At 39.6% G+C, this 14,799-nt stretch overlaps 1 protein-coding gene across 1 annotated transcript; it reads right to left on the bottom strand.

Moving 5' to 3' along the window:
* Nucleotides 1-6,007: 6,007 nt before the first annotated feature.
* Nucleotides 6,008-14,794, bottom strand: LOC103134231 (Fanconi anemia group B protein). The gene is made up of 8 exons (XM_007546380.2): nucleotides 13,519-14,794; nucleotides 13,079-13,234; nucleotides 12,891-12,980; nucleotides 12,326-12,454; nucleotides 8,519-8,691; nucleotides 7,609-8,030; nucleotides 7,287-7,527; nucleotides 6,008-6,491 (listed from the first exon to the last, which is right to left on the bottom strand). The coding sequence occupies exons 1-8, from the start codon at nucleotides 14,425-14,427 to the stop codon at nucleotides 6,083-6,085; spliced, it is 2,529 nt and encodes an 842-aa protein (XP_007546442.1). The 5' UTR covers nucleotides 14,428-14,794; the 3' UTR covers nucleotides 6,008-6,082.
* Nucleotides 14,795-14,799: the final 5 nt, after the last annotated feature.

The raw sequence follows: 14,799 nt of genomic DNA, 5'->3' as shown, positions 1-14,799 counted from the left end.
AGAGATGGACTTTCTCCTATCCTAGTCCATTTCAGTGTAAATAACTGCCCAAAGCAAACAGCAAACATTCACTTAAAAAAATGTTAACATAAACGGTCATAAGTGTAGAGACTGGAGTTGTTTTAACCCTTAGGAGTCAGTGTTCTAAATGGCCGTTTTTGACTAATTTTGATTTTATCTTTATATTTCTTAAGATGGTAGAACTTTAGTCATTTTAGTCTGTTGTTTCCAGCCTGTAGGGGCCAAATGAAAATGCTGGGAGATTTATACGGCATGTGAATTATTAACTACTAAACTTTAAAAATTACAAACAAGTTTAGTAATTATTAATGTTTGGTCATAAAGGCAAGGTAGAGAATCATGTCATGGAATATGGGAAAGGCTTTCCTCTCTTCTCCGGGCCAATAAGTCAGGGTGACGATGTGAGTGATGGATCACTGGGTGGCCTCGGGTGATGAAGATGCGATCTGACAGCGGGTATCCAAAGAACGTGTGACGATAATGGACTTCACACTGCAGTTTAAAGATTCTGTCACTTTGTGTTTGACTGCTGCCTGACTGGCAAATCGAGAAGAGTAAACAATGGAGAAATGCCCTCAATGATTCATATTACCCATACCATGTGTTCAGAAAAGGCGTTTGCTCAATCTGAAGGGTGTGGAATAATTCAACTGAGACTCATAAATGTGGTGAATTACTAAACAAAGAGTAAATATGCATCGTGCTTGCAAAAGTAGTAACACCCTTCGAATTGCTTTACATTTCATCTCATTGTAGGACAAGCCAAACAACAATCCAGACGTACACTAGCACCTCAGAGCAATGTAGAGAAACAAATTAACCCAGCAGTCATGATTTTGGACTGTGAAGTCAGAGTACCTGGAGAGCATTACATCAAATCCCAATATAGTATATCAAATTGGTTGGTTGTGAAAAAGGAGCATGAATACTTTTGCAAGGCACTGTACAAGGATGAAAGCGTTGCATCAATTCAATATGAGACATATTGAATTGGGTTTCCTTTGTTGGAGTCGTTCTGATGGAGATCATTTCCAAAATGTCTGACTCCCAGGATTAGAGCATTATGCTCCAACAGATCCACAGGGCTAGAGTTCAGGCTACCTGTCCCTGTTCCCTTGTGAGCAACAAGCTACAGGATGACTCCTCTGACCATGTCACTCTAGTACATCTGTGTAGACAGGTGATGATGAGTCTGCTCAGATAAACACTCAAATGTGCGCTCACCTTTGTAATTAGAGGCGACTGCACAGCAAATCATGGTAATTTCCTACTCAACATAGCTGTCAATGTGCAATTATTTCCAACAGCCTGATCACTTCATGCACTGACCCTCGCAGCTATCTCAGGAAGAGCAGCTTTCCTGTTTTTTTATTTTTATTTTTTATTTTTATTGCATGCTGCACTGATGCACAAGCACTTGGAGCATTGAGCAATGGTGACCAAAGTTCTGTTTTCTGGTATATTTCCACAAACCTAAATACATTTGTCACCTTATTCACTTCTCCAATGGATTCCACAACCCAGTGAATGCAAGTGAAGTTTCTGTCATCTGTTCCCAGATAATAGATGCATCCAAACCAAACAGCTCTAAGGACTCTGCAAGGTTAAGACCCAGAAGCTCACTGAAGGACAGCAGACTTTTCTTTTTATATTACTCCTAGAATAAAGGCTGGTGCATCTAATTACCTTCAGAAGAAGCCTACTTCCACCTATGGGATACTTAACCTCAGTATAAACGAAACTATCCTGTGAATAGAAAACATCAGAGATGTATTCGAGAACATTGGAGTTCTCCAATAAAGACAAAGAAGCAGCAGAGGAAGAGCTGCAGAGGTCCAAAGCTCAGAAAGTGCAAGTTGTCATGTGAAGCAAGGTGGTAGCAGTATCATGCTGTGGACATTCCTTTACTCAGCAGGGACAGGGAAGCAATTCCTGATTGATGGGAAGATGTAATCAGCAAAGGTTTGCCTTAAACCAGGACAATAACACTAAACACACTCCCTGAACACAACATTCTCCCTGTGAAGCAAGGTACTGGCAGCATTATGCCGCAGGGATGATTTACTTTAGCTTGTTCAGCTGCTATTTTAATTCTCAAGATGCAAGACTTAAAAATGAGTAACTCAAAACAATCGTCACCCTTGCAGTCTCACTCTACACCAACCTTTCGATGTCAGTTATAGGCCTTTTTAAATGCAAGGCTTAATTTAACGGCCTAAGCAATTTAGAGGAGAAAGAAATTACTTGCACCTCCGCATTTTAACTCCGTTTAACGTGAATCCTGTGTATCCTCATTCATAAGGTTTATTAAGAGTGCTTTTTGAGGTGTCGGAGAAGCTGGAAATGAAGGTTGCCATGGCAGCTGCACATTTGCTGATAAGACTGGTGGGAGAGAAATGCTGGAAATTAATGTCGTTAAGAGCACTTTGAGTACGGCTTCACCAGAACTAGCTCTGATGTTTAGACATAAATAATGAACTAAATCACTTTGTCACCGATTGAATATATTATGATTCATTGAGTGACATTCCTTCAACTTCTAAACTGGAGCAAAAACAAAAAACTTGTACAGCATAGCATACACTGGACAAAGTGGAAAACTGTTCACTAGATTTCTGCAGATTATTATTATTTTTTATATATATATTTTTTGGCTTTGTTTAAGCTCCATCGACTAACTGAAATATAAGACCGGCAGCTTCTGGTAACCTGGGTTCAAGCACATCCATGGCAACTGTGGACCAGAAAATGGCTGCCTGGCATATCAAAGTAGCATTACTCGTCTTTTATGTGCCGTTTGTTGTCTGTAATGACACAAAATAAAAAAATAATAAATAAAAAACATCTTTATAATTTTGCATTAAACATGAAGATAGCTAAATCCGAATATCTAGTAAAGATGAAACAATGTTGAAAGTATAGAAGCACTAGTATTTCTGTATCATGGGAGCTCTGTGCTCACAGAATCCCATACACAGCCTTGTTAAGCATCAGCGATATATAGTAGGTATAATCAGTGAATTCTGTTTCTGTTTGACTGACACAGTGAGATCCAGGGTCAACAGGAGTGGAAACCATGTGATCTAGATCAATACCAGACAGCAGGTAAAGAAACTGAACGTTTCACTGCATAGCATTTTAATTAATGGGCTGTGACTGCTCTGTTCAGTTTATCTTAACATCCTAATAAAATCCTGGTGAATGTGCAAAGATATTTTTATAGGATATATATATGTGTGTGTTGGATAAGAACTGATAAGTCTCTCCAAAGCAACAATAAAAAAAAAGAAACCAACTTCAAATTGCATGGAGAACAAGATCTGCAGTTTGAAATTGTAGCTGAAATATAGTACTAAGTGAATGAATTTATGGCGTAGTATATAAGAAACAAAATGTCTATTGCTGTTTAATACCTTTATGTAAATGCACCAGTTTTAATGTTTTGTCTGAATGAAAGCGCCTAAAAGCTCAGTTTGCAGTTTGCAACAAGTCATGTAGGAAACACAGCAAACGTACGGAAGAAAGCGCTCCAAACAGATTTAACCAAAATTTAACTTCATGGTGTACATCTAACGCTCTATATTTAGGCTGGAACTAATTCTGCATGTCACCGTAAACACTCAGTCCACATGGTTAAAAGTAGTGGTGGCAGCATTATGCTGTGGTGATGAGTTTCTTAAGCAGAGACAGGGAAACGGGTCAGAGCTGGCAGGAAGACGGACAGGGCAAAATACAAAGTACAAATTATAACCAATACTTTAAAGCAAAGTTGGGATTTAGGAACCAGATATGTCAAAAAGTAAAATAAAATAATATCATCATTAACATCAACTGCTGCAGAATTGTTCTTGTAATGTGGCAACAATATGCCCAACTCTGACCAGGTTAAGTCTCTGGCCAGAGAAGTGATCAAGCAGAGGTCATCCAGAGGGCTATTTGTTACAGGTAAGATACCGACCGCTTGCAACAACTCCCATGAGTCGCACAAAACAATCAAAGACTCTGGCAGGTGGGGAGGTTTCAGCAGGTGAAAACCCTGCAGCATCCTCTTACCATTCAGACTGAATACACGTTAACAGACGATAATCAGAAAACAAAGCAAATATTTCATTTGGATGGCAGTCAAGACATAAAGAGAGCACAGATTCAGATACAATTTCTTCTCCACATGAGATCCATTTCCCCCTGGGCTATTTCTTGGTTTTGTTTACTGCTAAATTTCAACTCTGTCCTTTGTTGTGTGAAGTGACAGAGGTGACTATCACACCAAAGAGAGCTGCGAGTGTGTTATTCATACGTGGGATGAAAGGCGGAAAAGAAGGCGTCCACGTAGAGACGATGTGGACCAATATATCATGGACTAGTTCTATATCAAGTCTATAAAATATAAACTCATAAAATCTGGACGGTAAGTAAGTACAGAGCTTTCTTTAAAGCAGCATGTGTGACTATTCTTTTTGAAAAAGTACTATCAAAAAACAAAAACTGCAGTTTCAAGGCTGTTTGGCAGCTAAATCTTTTTTCTTTTTTAAGACGAATTAATGAAATTGTTCTTGGGTTTTCCGTCAGTAAATAAAAAACTGAATAATCAATGAGTTGAACTAATTTTGAAGTGGTTATGTGGGGGGAAAAAATCTAAACTAGAATGTCAGAGCACTTTATTTACAAAAAGACATTCACAGATTCAGAAAAAAGAAATCTGAAAACTATTTGTATTTTTTCTTTACTTCTTTTTTCTTTTCCCCATACTAATCCAGATCTGAAAAATGATAACAGCAATAAAATATGCATCTTACAAAACAACAATGGAAATTATATTAAAGGTAAACACAAACTGCAAAAAAAAAAAGAAAAGAAAAGAAAAAACATTCGTCCTTTAAAGCCAAACTGGTCAAGCTGACACTGACCTTATGTATCTAACTCCTGTATTGAGTTGAATATCACTGCAGTGAGGATGGTCTGCACAACATCAAAAGAAAAACTGTTTTTTTTTTTTATTTATTTATTTTTTTTATTAAATCAGTGAAGGGTGAAATACTTTGACCATGGGGGTAAAGTACCACTAAAAGCTTTTGGGCAAATACAACCAGCCAGAAAATGTATAAAGATTTTCCCTGCCACGACCTGTCGTCCCTAACTTTAGTCTTTATTCCCTGCAGAATAGCACACAGCAGAGGCAGCAGCTACAGATATTAAAGAAGCCTTTTTAACACGGAGGGCCTAAAGGGATGTGCAACGAATAAGAAGGGAACAGAATCACGACAGTATCCGATTAGGGCTGCGAGTCCCACGGGGTGATCCAACAGACGAAGACTGAACATCCGGCCAAAGAGAACGACAGATGAAAACCTAAAGAGCCTGAGTAAACTCATTTCACAATTTAGTGGGGTTTTTTTTAATTATTATTTTTATTATTATTTGCATGTATTTTTTGGTGGCTCTGGTTGCCTTAATGTGTGTGAAGCATATGCTTTATGAAAAGAGGAAAAGGGGAATTCTCCTTGTTGCATAACTGACTGAATTTAAGGGCACAGTAGTTCATGTCCAATTGACTCACAAGAGCAGTCGAGTCAATAAAGGGAGGGAATACAAACAGGAAATGAATGAGAGGAACCACGGAGAAAATAATTAAAGTAGAGTAAAAATATAGATTTGAGATACCGTACAGGCCTACAGTTAAGCCTAAAATAATTGACATTCCTTCCACATTTAGGTTGAAATTAATGTTGCATTTTTACCAACACAGTTGTTTTTTTTTTTCCGACTGGGTTGACGTTAACCTTTTGGAGGGGTTCAGCCTGGGTCCCAACTTAAGAATCAGTGGAGAGAGCAGAAGATGAGGGTGATGGGACGGAGGCTTTCCAGCCTTAAAGACTTGGAGCTTATCACATAAATCAAGTAGTCAAAATATCAGTGAAGATTCACAATAGCTCTTGAAGCATCATCTCCTTTTTTTTTTTTAATGACCAGTCCAAACACAAAAACATCTATTATATCTGTGTTTATTAGAGTCTGGGTTTTGAAGTGGACGAAACGGGTAACAAAAGGTCAGAAACCGTCCCTATGATTGATTCAGCTGACACAGAGCAGCCAAATCTGAATCCATCTTGACTTGTGAAATGCTTCGGACCATCTCACGATACCTCCCGGCGTCCACCACGGGGTTCAGCCGCAACCGGTTCTTCTCCACGTTCTGCTGCCACGCCTCCCTACAACACCTAACGAGATCCTCAGCAGAACCAGAGTCGGGGGTTTCACCATGTCCAGCGCGCCTCTCCTTTCTCTCTTCTTCATCTTTGGCACACAGAAGTGAGGATAAGCCCTCTCTGAGTGACAGCACCTCTTTCTCCAGAGCACAAGCTAATTTTTGAGCCGCGCTCTGACTTCTCGCGCGCTTGACAGGTTGGATGAAGCAGGAATCAGGGAGGTACGACAGCATGGAGTCCAAGAACTGGAGCATTTGTAATTGGCTGCAAAAGAGGGATAGAAACAGATTTTGCATGTTACAACAATATACACACAGCGATGGATTAAAAAAAAAAAAAAAAAAAGTGACACAGCCTTTTTATCATTTTTCGTCGAGTGTCATCTGATTCCCAGAGACCTACCTTTCTAGTATTCATTAGTGGGATTTGTAATTTTAAGAGCACTGCTTGCAGGAGCACCAAAATCTCTTTGATATTCGAGAGAATATCACACATGCGTACGCCTTAGCCAACTTCAAAGGCTTGTCAACTTGGAACGTGTTTATGGAAATTCAGTAGAGCTGCCTTTCTGTATCCATCCACTAAAACGGCATCATTTAATACTCACAGTAGAGATACTGCAGCCGACAACTGAACAAGAAATCTCTACTCTGGATATTTTATAGCTTTAAATCACATTAGCAGGATTATGGTATTTTAGACCAATGAATATTCTGAAAATGCCATTTTTCTTAATGGTCACAGTTTTCTGATTGCATTATATAACGTTCTCATTTAATTCTTTTATGGTACGACATGCTTCACTGGATATAACGTGATAGACAAAAACAAAGTAGCTCAGAATTAGCAAATAAAGAGAATATAATGATTAAAGCTGGTCAAAGTTTACTAAAAGATGGATGGAGTTAAATACAGGGCAATCCTGGGACAATAGGTGATAGAAGACCTGAGAATGGGGCAAAGGTTAACGTTCCAGCACGACAATGCTACAGTGTGTGCATTGTCCTGAGGGCAGCAATTTGGCTTTCTTGATTGTATCAATCAGTGGAAATGGTTTACCTGCTGTGGATGGATAAATCCCCTTGGAAAGGGTTTATCTGATGCCAGCGCAGCAGCATTGGAGCTGAAGATCCTGGAGAATCTAAAAGCAGATACTCGGGACTCACGTCTATCTTTTTAAAACCCTCTCTCCTCTTGATCCAGCCATCTATGTCACCCAAGCTGTAATCTGGAGAGTCTATGCGCAAAACCCAGTTATCCAGAACTGTCAACAGACTCAGAAGGTCTTCTCTAACCTCATCTGAAAATAAAAAGGAGAAAATGATAAGCAATAATTGTTTTATGATTAAAAGATTGAGTTTGCGAGTTTTTTGGAGTTTACCTGTTTTGATTTGAGGGTTTTGCAGAAGCGGCTTCTGGCAAAGATTACGAATGTCTAATGAAACTTCCCCACAGTGGAGTACAGCTGTTGTTGGGCCGCTTCCAGGGAAAACAGCCTCCGCTTTCTCCGCGTAATGAAGCATGGCACGGCACTTGACACAGCCAGAGGTCAGCAGAGGTGCCAGCTTGGTCACCGCAGTCACAGCCAGTCTGCCCGCACTGAAATCATCGCTGGCGATGTGCTGCCTGCTTCTTTTGGCTGCGGGCTCAGAGAACGCAAAGCCAGGCGATGGGGAGGAGAGCGTCGGCGTCGAGGGGCCGCGCGCAGGCAGCCAGAACACTTGGCTCCGGGTCTGGATTACCGCAGGCGTCGAGTTCTGGCCCGGCTCTGTCAGGAGGGATAAGCTCACACCGCTCGCTGGTCTGGAACAAAAATAACACCATCATGAACAATCAGATATCACACAGATAGCCCACGATCAAACTGGAAATTAAACACAAAGTTGGAGTCGGTGTGAATGTGGCGCAGCTGGTGGACTGATTAAACACCAACAAGCTGGTGAGGTTGCATCAGCTGCAAAGACCGGCGACTAAAAACAAAACCGCACGAGCGCCGGAGGCAGTCGTGTCAAGGGGAGCTTTTCTTCACATCTTCTCAAAGTAACGCAAGAACACGTGGACGAAGGTATCAGAGAGTTTCTCGTTTCCACACAAGATGATGACGATCGCCCTGCCAACTTTAGTCTGACAGGATGCTGGGAAAAACCGTCAACCCAGAAAACGCTACGCAACTACAGGTTAGAGGAAATTATGATCCAGTCAGTGCTTTGTACATCTATGCTCTTCCAGCCGCAGACAAATCTACACGATGTACAAAATCATGAAAAAAAAAAAAAAAAAATCATATTTACATGGCACTGTCAGCGGTTAGTATCAGTCCAACAACCAGCTGCTCCTCAGTGATGCGATGCCACAGCTTGTCAATTTTAGGTCTGGAAGACAGCGCTGGCGTTTCATGCAACTTGTCATCCGGAGTCTCATCATTGGACTCTTCATCACTGTCCCACAGGGCAACAAGGCCTTCCTAGACAGAGAGCACAGAGACCGTAACCAAGAATGACAGATGGGTGACACAACTAGCAGCAGCAGCAGCAGCAGCAATTCATGTCAAACATTTCAGTTAGCTTTTTAGGCACAATCGCAGTAAACGTTTCTCCACCCTATTTAAGATTAAAGAGTACTGCTGCAAAACTGAAACAATGTCATACTACAATGTTTTTTAATCAGTTAATTTTGACTTTTTTTTCTTTTTTTACTAATTATGTTTTATGTTGATGAGTATCTATTGGGAAATGCTAAATGGTTAACACCTTTGAATATGCCGGTGTAACAGCGCATAATCCGGGAAAACCGACTGAGCTGACCAGCAAAGTTTAAGAACTTCATGCTACTTTCAGCATCAGCCAAAGATGTCATGTATCTGCTGTTCTGCTCTCCTGCTTCAGCAACGATAAAAAAAATAAATTAATTAATTAAAAAAAACCTGACATCACCATGTGTTAGAAATCTTGGTTCTTTTCCCGACACAGATCAGAATATTGTTTGTGTAAAAGTTTCAGACATCTGACGCAAAGTGCCAGCCTCAGATAAAAGGAAATTGGTCAGATGAATCAGCAACAATGCAGGAACCAGTTACTGCTGGAACCACTAATGCATCTTTTGACTGTAAAGGGAGTTTAAGATCAACAAGAAGGAAGCTCCTCCTCCAAAAATAAACACCTAGAATATCAACTAAAACTTGAAAATGAACTTACAGACAACCTGAATGTCTTCAGGAGAAATGTTTTATGGTCAGACGAGACAATGATTGAGAAAAACATTGTCCACATTGAAAACAATGACAAGAAATAGGTTGGAGGGAGTCAAGGTGCCTCTTTGCAGAGGGGCCATTTGTTATTGGTGCATTTTACAAAAAAAAAAAAAAGATAGATCAAAGAAGAACTACCTTGTGATTATTCATCTTGACCCCAAATAAATAGCCATCCGACTGAAACCTGGACGCAGCTAGATGCTCCACCAGTAAAAGTGGTAAAATTAAACAGATTTTAGAATGGCCAAAGCGGGATATTGCTAAGCTGCTGGAAAGGTCCTAATCTAAGCCCTATTAAACAATTCTAAATAATCCTTTAAACCCTGGAAAAGCACTAAATTAAGCGAGCTTTGCCATTTTTAATACAAGAAGATAGGTCAAATATGTAGCCTGATGAATACCTTTACTTCTACTTCTAATTCAATCCAGGAGGGCAATCTTGAGGGCTGGCATCCTGTAGCTTTTAGATGTTTCCCAAGTCCACCACACCTGATCCAAAGGACTAAATTACCTTCTCACGTCAGGTTAGACAGAGCCATGCCAATTACCAAATTATGTGTTTCAGGCTTGTTGACAAAGAAACGCACCTAAAAGTTGAAGGACGCTGGCCCTCGAGTATATATACTATAGTTTGACAATTGTGCAAAGACAAAGGTGGGTAACGGCATCCTTACTACAGTTAGGTCTTCTGGAATAGGAGAACTTCGGAGCAGTCTGCAATATGTACAACTCTGGATGATCACTGGAGAGTCAAGTTGACCGCGGCAGACTTTTACTTCGTTTAATAGCTGCCCAGAATACGGTCACAAAATATCCAAACTATCCCTTTAATTCAGCCAGTCGAGCTACTTGCACTGAAACATTCTGGTTGAAGGGAACAAAACTGTTTGCCAGCTCTTTGTTTCAGTAAAACCGTTTTCTTTTGTTCATTGAGCAGGGCTAACACGTGACAGAAAGTACTTGTTCAGACGAGTTTTAATTCAATTTCTACTACTCGTCACCCAGTGCAGAACAAATACTTGTCAGGGTAAATTGCCTGAAGAACTTGTAAAAATAATCATACGATAATGGACATTTTAGAAATGAATTAATTCCATTCCCTGACTGCAAAAATATCTAAAAAAAAAGAAAAAGAAAAAAAAAGAAAAAAAAAGGCAACATAAGAAATGTATCTGAAATTTAAGATCATCTTACATCTTCGTCAGCTCATAACATGAACATGACATTACATGAATTACACATAAGGGTTGGGCTGGAAGACTGGTTGTTCAAGAACTACTCTCCCTTCAAGGTTTTGCACCCCAAGAAGAAATGCCAGTGTCATAGGGTGGGGAAGCTGTCCAAAAAAAAACAATGTGCAGGATTTAAAAAAGATATATTTTTCTCACCACTCCTGCTTAGAAACTGACGCTGTCCTCATAACTCTACCACATTGCGCCGCATACATAAAACATCCTCCTTCAACTAAAAGTAGATTTATTCTTGAAACTGGGCCTGAATGAGGATGGGGCAAAAGTTTGGAATTATTAAGATAAAGACTGCACAAAAAATAAATATTGTCTGAAGACATTTAACTGAATTAATTTTACTGCAATTGTAAAATATTTGAGGTTTTCTTGTTTCGACTTTACTTTATTCAAAGCAAGCTCTTCCGGCATAACAACCTATTACATACTATTCAAATGTAATTTTTTTCATTTGTTTTTTTACTCCTGTACGGTTGTACAGGAGCAAAATTTCCTTAACCCTACAACTAAGCCACTATTTTCCTATGTTAACATTTATTTAGCTATGATAATGCTAAAATATACTTACACCTAAATACACAATAATAAAAGCAAAGTTGTATTATGCTGTACATGCAACTCCAAATTTACAGAGCCCATTATGTGTTTTTAAGAAAGGCCAGATGAAGAAAAACAAGAAGGTGCTCCCACATTTTAGACCTGTGGTGTTCTACAATGCTGTGAAGAATAGTTTTCACACCCCTGCAGATTTCTTCTGTTTGCTTTTTTTTTTTTTTTGGTCACACATATGTGTTTTGGATCAGATTAATTTTAAATTTAGCTAAAGATAATCTGACTAAAAATAAAAAAAGCAGCTTTATTTTTATTTTTAGGTTTAATGTATGGGATAGATGGACGGACGAACGGACAGAGAGACATTAGGAAGGGCATCAAAGAAAGCAAGCAAACAAGAAAAAGGAAGGAAAAATGAAATGAAATCAGAGCTGCATAATATATTGCAGGTGTATCATGATCGCAATATATCAATATTGCTCCACAGGTATACATTAAACACCGACATGATCACATATTCCAAATTGCACTTTTCCAGTCTTCACAGGAACTCTGCACTAAGATCAAGGCATGTGGGCCTTTCTTAAATAGCATGTTTCTTATCATTCCCGTTTTGAAGAGAGCCTCAAAGTCACGGCCCTTCGTCTTGCATAATTTATAAACATTTACACCTCGAGGAACAAATGAAATCCTGGATTCCAAATTAAAATCAACTCAGCATTGCTAAGTATCTATGACATGATTGATCCAGTTACATTTAATCATTAGGGATTACTAGAGGTGTCAGTTACTGTGACTGTAATGTCATTTTTATGCACATTTTCATCAATATAGCTTCACGACAATGTGGAAATTAAACACTATTACAAAAAGCTACTTATTTTGGTCACTTGTCATTCTGAGAGCATTTTACAGAGTACATTATTCCTAAGTGACATCATGCGCAGCATAACATGAATACACAAGCAGCTGTTAATTGGATGACTGCTAGTTAGCGAGCCTGTGCAATCAGCCAGTTTTTAAAAGTTAAACAAGTGCATGAACAGTACCTGCTCAGGCTGGCTGAGAACAGTCTCCCTCCCTGAAAGCACGTCAGTGAGGACTTGGATTGATTGCTGCAGAACTCTGTCCTTCACTCTCACTTCTCTTTCAAGCTCTTGAAGGACGATCAATCCACTCTAAATTACAAATAATATTTGACTGAGAGAAATCCTTACAACCAGCATGCATAATGAACCACCAAATGAATGAACAGAGGTCAATGTCAAGATATTCAAACCTCACAGACATACCCTAACATGAATATGATGCACTCTGTTTTTCAATACACACAACCTAGAAATGGCTTTTTAAATTAATTAAGGAAAAAAAAATACTCCTTGAATTTTTCACATGTTATTATGTTACAACACCGCATGTCAGAGTATTTGCATTGGGATTTTATGTGGTAAACCAGCAAAGTTCAAGCAGTATCCACACGATTGTCAGGCAGTGTATACGCGTAATTTCCTATGAATTATGCATCTAATATGCAGACATTTGAGTGGTACTGTCAGGCTGTTAACACAAATACTAGTTTTTTGGGTGTTCTTCTAAAATGTGTTTCAGTCTCACCTGTAATCTGGATTCCAAAGCCTGAAGAGTGAGGAGTGAGTTTTCCTGAGGAGGTAGGCTTGCCTTCGGTGCTTCAGAGCCTTGACCACACTAAAACATGTTTTTTTGGGGGGGGTTTTATTAGACACTGTATTATCCATAACAGGGAGCTTTATTAATATAGCTTGAAGTAACTGCAGAAGCCTTACAGAGTAAGAAATACCACAAAGGTCAGTGATGATAAATTTTTCCAGTGGCCCGCTGGATATTCCGTTATTTCTAAAGATCAACAGAATCTGTTCTGTTCCACATCCAAGGAAATCATCCACGTGTGCGGAGTCGACATCTGACCAACAGGAGGCTATCTGGAAAAGATTTGATCTTATTTAATAAGAATGGATTTCTAGAGATTAATAGATCAAAATGGGCTGAATACATAATATGCAGGATACACTTTTCAGATTTTTATTTGTAAGTTAATTTGAAAACAACTTTCCATTTTACAGTTAACCAATGTGTTTTTGTTGATCACACAACTTTCAAGTAAAATAGCTTAAACTTTTGTTTGTTTGTTTTTTGATAAAATGTGAAAAATTTAAAGGGACGTGAATCATTTTGTGGAATAATGTAGACTCCAGTTTATACATACCTGGAATGTTTCCTTCCATACGGCACAAACATGGCCCTGTTTAAAGGATACAACAAACAGACATCCGTTTCTTCCTGTGTCTGCCATCTGAATGTCCTCAGCCTGCCCAAAGGGAACCTCGCATGTGTCTTTTACTGTCCCGTTTTCAAAAAGCACAAGCTGCTGATTTGAAGTTGCTGCAACAACAGTACATCTCAGCACGTCATCTACTCTGTCAGCAGTGAGAACCCGCATGCACTGTGTGATGCAAATGTAGGGATGTGGTAAAACCAGAGAGCCATCAAACGCTTGTCCACCCTCACACAAATAGCCAAGTGTTGGGGAATGGTTAGCTAAAAGTGGTTCTGAAAGTCCAAGAGCAAAAAGCTGTCCTTTCTGGATGGGAAGTTCTCCAAAAAGACATTTTGACATTTGAATGGGGATTTTTCGCACGCCTTCTGCTTCAGGGGATGTATAAGACACACTGTTGTCATGGCTCCACATCACTGTGGGGCCCTGAAGGATGGACACCTTACCCTTCATTTGGTAGGGTAGCTTGAACTCAATGCAGGGCTCCAGCCGGTGTGAGCTTCTCAGAGCGAGTAGGCTGTACTTAAAGCTGCTTCCCTTCTCACTCATCTTTGTTACCAAAACGAACGCAGTTTTAACCCTTTTCTGAACATCTACTGCGCATTTACACGTCACAATGTCAACATGAGCTGATGGTTTCCTACTGATTACAGTTGCTCCCTCTGTTGCGTTCAGGAACGCGTTGCCTTCACGTTCAAAGTAGAAACTGCGGAACGTCAGGCCGCTTCTTTCGCTTACATTCACGGCTGGATCACGTTTGCAGGTGAATAGGAGTATCTTGCCACCGTGTGAGAGGCCGTGGACATTTCGATTCGAATCATCCGATGACAACTTCTCCATTGTGTGAAGATTCCTGTCGGGTTCGCTGCCTTCAGGCTGGAGCCGGTGGCTTTCGTGGCAGAGATGCTGAAAATAAAGCGATAACCATATGCTGAATGTGTCTGTGTAAAGAAAACAGAGACACAAACTTAACTTTTCACACCGGTCTTAGAAGTACCGTCAACAATGGCCTATCTGACCTATCATATCAAAATAGCGCGCCATATTCACACTGAAGTTAGCTTCCGATTTGTAGTTAGATTTAGCAGTCTGTAAAGGGATTTTTGGCTATTTTTATTGTCATTTGTAGATGAGAGGTTTTAGAAATCATGGATGCTAAAATATTTTTGTGGATAAAAATCATGTTTAAAATTAACTTGCCAAATTAACAAA

Source organism: Poecilia formosa, unplaced genomic scaffold (assembly GCF_000485575.1).
Source record: "Poecilia formosa unplaced genomic scaffold, Poecilia_formosa-5.1.2 Scaffold16, whole genome shotgun sequence".
In the NCBI taxonomy this organism is placed as follows: Eukaryota; Metazoa; Chordata; class Actinopteri; order Cyprinodontiformes; family Poeciliidae; genus Poecilia; species Poecilia formosa.
Note: the sequence above shows the minus strand (reverse complement) of the source record. Positions and strands in the feature narration are given on the sequence as shown.